The 5,208-nt window shown below is 48.9% G+C and overlaps 1 protein-coding gene across 1 annotated transcript; it reads left to right on the top strand.

Annotated features, from left to right (window-relative positions):
• The first annotated feature begins 664 nt into the window (after window positions 1–664).
• On the top strand, window positions 665–3,294 carry LOC140579298 (uncharacterized). Its single transcript, XM_072701866.1, has 3 exons — window positions 665–1,135; window positions 1,725–1,870; window positions 2,055–3,294. Exons 1-3 carry the CDS (start codon window positions 665–667, stop codon window positions 3,292–3,294), a joined length of 1,857 nt encoding a protein of 618 aa, XP_072557967.1.
• Window positions 3,295–5,208: the final 1,914 nt, after the last annotated feature.

The following is a 5,208-nucleotide window of genomic DNA, read 5'->3' as shown; positions in this document are numbered from 1 at the left end:
CAGCAGTGGATGATACAGCAACTCACTGAGCGACACACAGTCCCATCAGGGCACTCTGGTGAAGCATCTTCATCTCGGCAGCTGGTTTCCCAGGCTGCTGATGATGACGCGGAGCTGCTATCAGTGATGGCATCTGGTAACCTGGATGGTGAATATATGGGCGACTTAGCAACATCTCCTCACCCTTCTGATCTGAGCTCAGGTCATGGCTCTTCCCTGCGGTCTGGCTCCACCTGAGATATCTGGTGCTCTCTCTGGGGACGAATTCTTTGCCCTGATGTGTAGGGCCACTAAACATCTCCATGTAGATATGCCTACGGCAACTGAAACCCAGCCTTCTCGGTTCGATAGGAAGGGAGAGGCAATGAATAAGCCATGTTCTCTCCCTGTTCTCCCAGACTTTGCTAGGGAAATGACATCTGTATGGGAGCACCCGGAGGTAGCTAACCCACCTATGAGACAGTGGGCGCAGTTTGCCAACATCCAGGGAGCAGATGAGATAGGTTTTGGTGCTTATCCGGCGATGGATGACTCTATTGCTGCTCTCGTTCTCCCTCCCACAGCTCTTGTGGGTAAGGATCCTTCATGCCCAAATAAACAGTGTCGCGCCACTGATAAATGGTTAAAGACAACGTTCTACAATACAGCCTTCGGAGCACGCCTCATGAACACAACATCCGTGCTCACGCTGTATCAAATGGAGCTCATTGATGACCTCTCTGCTGCTCCCGCTCAGGAAGTGGTAGAGGAGCTAAGAAAGGTATCTGAGATCCTGGTGCACCTCGCCAGGGGTGCGGCGCACTCCAGTGGAAGGTCCATTGCATCACTGTGGATGGCACGAAGACACCTGTGGCTGGCTCAGTCAAAGCTTCCTGAGCCGGACAGGAACACGCTCATGAAGCTGCCTCTTACCCCTGGTTTCACCTTTGGCCCTGGAGCGGTTGACATGCTTCGCCGGGCCAAGGAATCTAGGGAATCCAAGAGGGAATGGGAACAGTTGATGCCAAGACCTCCGCCACCAAAACGCCAACAACCAGGCTGGGGCTATACACATAACCCCACATTGCCCTCTTCAAGAGGCCGTCCCAATATGCCGGTGAATGTGCAGAGACAACCTGTGCATGCCTCTGCTACGGTAAGCCGCCGCCCTGGGACTCTTGCTAGGCCTCGACAGCGTGGCAGCCACAGACCTCGCGCTGCTCATCCGACTGCTCCGCAGCCCTCTTCCTGACATTCGAGGGGCTCATCCTCATGCCTTCTCCCACACTCAGATACTGGTGTGGGAAACTTGTTCTCCTGGTCCTTGGGTACTTTCAACAATAAAGTTTGGTTACCGGCTGCAGTTCAGGCACCGTCCGCCCTTGTTCAAGGGCACTTTGGTTTCTCAACAGCCAGACCCAAAGCGGCAGCTGGCCCTCCAAGAGGAGATAAACACTCTGTTAATGAAAGGGGCAATAAGGGAGGTAAATCACAGCGAACGGCTGAGTGGCTTTTATTCGAGCTATTTTCTGGTTCCAAAACGGGATGGTGGGTTTCACCCAATTCTGGACCTGAGGCCACTGAACCTTTACTTAAGACCACTGCGTTTCAAGATGTTATCACTGACGCAGATCCTTCAGTCTATCCAGGCGGGGGATTGGTTCACAAGCATAGACCTCAGAGATGCCTACTTTCACATCTCAGTCCACCCCGATCATTGACAATTTCTCCGGTTTGCGCTAAAGGACAGAGCCTTCGAGTTCAATGTTCTTCCCTTTGGCCTGTCTCTATCGCCACGCACTTTTACAAAGTGCATGGACGCAGCCTTGAGCCCGCTGCGCCAGAAGGGCATCAGGGTGCTCAATTATTTGGACGACTGCACCCAGCCACAGTGTGTCTGATTTGGGCTCGTTTTGGGAAGGCACACATCGATCTTTTCGCCTCAAGGGAGTCCACACACTGCCCGCTTTGGTTCTCCTTAAGCCAAGACGACGCACCCCTAGGGGTGGACGCTCTGGCACACGAATGGCCCAAGGGTCTTCTGTATGCCTTCCCCCCCCTTTCCCTGATTCCAGCGGTGCTGGAGAAGACAAGGAGGGAGAACCTGAATGTTCTGTTGGTGGCTCCACACCGCCCTCAGGCGACTTGGTTTGCGGAAGTTCAGATCCTCCTTTCAGGCAAGCCGTGGCAAATCCCGCTGAGGGAGGATCTATTGTCTCAAGCAGGGGGGGAGCTGTGGCACCCGACACCATCCGTTCTCAATCTGTGGGTTTGGCCGTTGAGAGGGACACTCTCCTCGCTCAAGGGTTATCCATTGCAGTAGTAAAGACTTTGCAGTGCGCTAGGGCCCCGTCAACAAGGGCACTATATTCTTACAGATGGGAAGTTTTCAAGACTTGGTGTGAACAGCGGCATGAGTGCCCCCGGTCCTGCCCCCTGAGTTCAGTTCTGGAGTTTTTACAGGAACGGTTGGACCAGGGCAAGTCCCCTTCAACTTTGAAGGTCTTTCTTGCAGCGATATCAGCTTGCCATGAGAGAGTGGATGGGAAGGCACTTGGTGCTAACCCCTTGTCTATTCAGTTCATAAAAGGGGTTCAACGGCTTCGCCCCAGGAGGCTTACCTCTGTGCCTGCATGGCAACTTAATGTTGTCCTTGATGCACTGCTGAAGCCTCCATTTGAGCCCATTGCGAACATTGACCTCAAGTGGCTTTCTCAGAAGGTGGCTTTCTTGCTGGCCATCACCTCGGCCAAGCACGTTGGGGAGCTTCATGCACTGTCTGTGCATGCTGATTGCTTCCGTGTGAACCCAGAAGAGGCTGGCGTTGTGCTACGTCCTAACCCGGCTTTCATGCCTAAGGTTCTTTCGGTGCAGAACCTGAATCAGGTGATTGTTTTGGACCCTTTTCACCCTCCTCCCTTTGAGTCAGAGGAGGATCGGACACTTCATACTCTGTGTCCTGTGCGGGCTCTCCTCTGTTATGTTGATCGAACAAAAAGTTTTCGTTTGACAGATCAGCTCTTTGTCTGCCATGGTGCTGGGCAGAGGGGTAAGGCCCTTTCTAAACAGAGGCTGTCACACTGGGTAGTTGACACTATAGAGCAGGCTTACCAGCTTTCTGGTCTCCCATCTCCAGTGGCCACGGTTGCACGCTCTACCCAGGGCGTTGCTACTTCTTGGGCTCTCCTTAAAGGGGTCCCCTTGCAGGATATTTGCCAGGCAGCCTGTTGGTCCTCACCTTTGACCTTTGCACGGTTTTACAACCTGAATGTGGTATCTCCTTTGTCCTTCGGGAATGCTGTCTTGAGTTCCTGAGTTCAATCCTACGAAGTTTCATCTGACTTCATACAGTTAGCCAATTCAGTCTTGTTGGCATAATGTTTGTATTTCAATGAAGGTCTTAAAGGCACTTTGTGTATTGTGTCGTTTGTACATCTGCTGAAATGATTGTCCTCCGCGACGTTGGGGTATACATATATTCCAGCCCTCTGGGCTAGCCGTCTGGCAGCCTTTCTTGAGTGAAACAGAACATTGGGTTACGGTTGTAACCTTGGTTCTGTGAAGGAAAGAAAGGCTGCCAGACTTTGTCGTCGCTCTGGTCTTCGCGTTCAGGATTTTATGAGGACGATCGTGTGCCACGCTCACAGTTATATCCAGTGACGTGCACACTCACATGTAAGTAATGTTTTGTTATAGGTCTACCTCAGAACTCGCGCATGCACGGATTATATTCCAGCCCTCTGGGCTAGCCGTCTGGCAGCCTTTCTTTCCTTCACAGAACCAAGGTTACAACCGTAACCCAACGTTATGTATATGAGTTTGACCCGATTAATTAGTGTTGCCAGTCTGGGAGCCATCAGCAGGACAATGAGTATGCAAAATTGTTTAGCAAGAATGATCAATGGCGGTAATGACTGGAATGTGGCCTTGTTCAACTGAAATTCATGAATGTATTCTTAGGTAACTTTTCCATGACTTAACTGTAAGTAAATGTAATAAATATAATGATGTGACCAACCAGGCTACTTACAAAATCTAAGAAAATCATCGGCATAGATGCAGGCACCTAAACTTTGTAAGGGCCACTCTCCCATTTTGGAGACATGTCTGAAAAATGTATAAGTTGCAGGCCTGTCCTGACCTTGGAGATCAGGCTACACATCAGTTTTTAATGAGCCCAAGCATACCCTGATTGCTCCATTAGTTTTGCAGAAAAATGAGAAAACATTAGGTCAATTTTGCTGGTTCCAGCTATACTGCCCCTTCATCTCCATCTAGTAGATTCAGGCCTGTCCTATGCCCTGGGAACAGGACCCCCGGGCACATTATACATCAAATTAAAGCTCATGAGTTCTAGTTTTTAATGAGCCCAAGCAGATCCTTATTGCTAAAGTAGTTTTGGAGAAAAATGAGAAAACATTAGGTCAATTTTGCTGGTTCCACCTATACTGCCCCTTCATCTCCATCTAGTAGATTCAGGCCTGTCCTATGCCCTGGGAACAGGACCCCCGGGCACATTATACATCAAATTAAAGCTCATGAGTTCTAGTTTTTAATGAGCCCAAGCAGATCCTTATTGCTAAAGTAGTTTTGGAGAAAAATGAGAAAACATTAGGTCAATTTTGCTGGTTCCACCTATACTGCCCCTTCATCTCCATCTAGTAGATTCAGGCCTGTCCTAAGCCCTGGGAACAGGACCCCCAGGCAAATTATACATCAAATTCAAGCTCATGAGGTCTAGTTTTTAATGAGCCCAATGACATCCTATTTGCTCCAGAAGTTTTGGAGAAAAATGAGAAAACATTAGGTAAATTTAGCTGGTTCCAGCTATACTGCCCCTTCATCTCCATCTAGTAGATTCAGGCCTGTCCTATGCCCTGGGAACAGGACCCCCGGGCACGTTAAACATCAAATTAAAGCTCCTGATTTCTAGTTTTTAATGAGCCCAATGACATCCTTGTCATTGGGCTCATTAAAAACAAGGATTACTGTCATTTGAAGAATCCAGTTCTCTCATTTGGGTCTAAATGAATAATGTAATAACTTTAATAGGCTAATGTCCTTTTCAACAGTGGTTCTCATACTATATTAGATGTGGACCTCTCATCACAATGGTGATACACAGCAAGGGTATAACAACTTCTTTATTACCTCCCCCCACCCTTCTGTAACCCAGGTTACAAATATTATACATAGATAAATAAATAATTAACTAATTAAATAATTAAC

The sequence above is a fragment of the Paramormyrops kingsleyae genome, chromosome 1 (genome assembly GCF_048594095.1).
Source record: "Paramormyrops kingsleyae isolate MSU_618 chromosome 1, PKINGS_0.4, whole genome shotgun sequence".
In the NCBI taxonomy this organism is placed as follows: Eukaryota; Metazoa; Chordata; class Actinopteri; order Osteoglossiformes; family Mormyridae; genus Paramormyrops; species Paramormyrops kingsleyae.
This window is presented reverse-complemented; position numbering and strand designations above follow the sequence as displayed.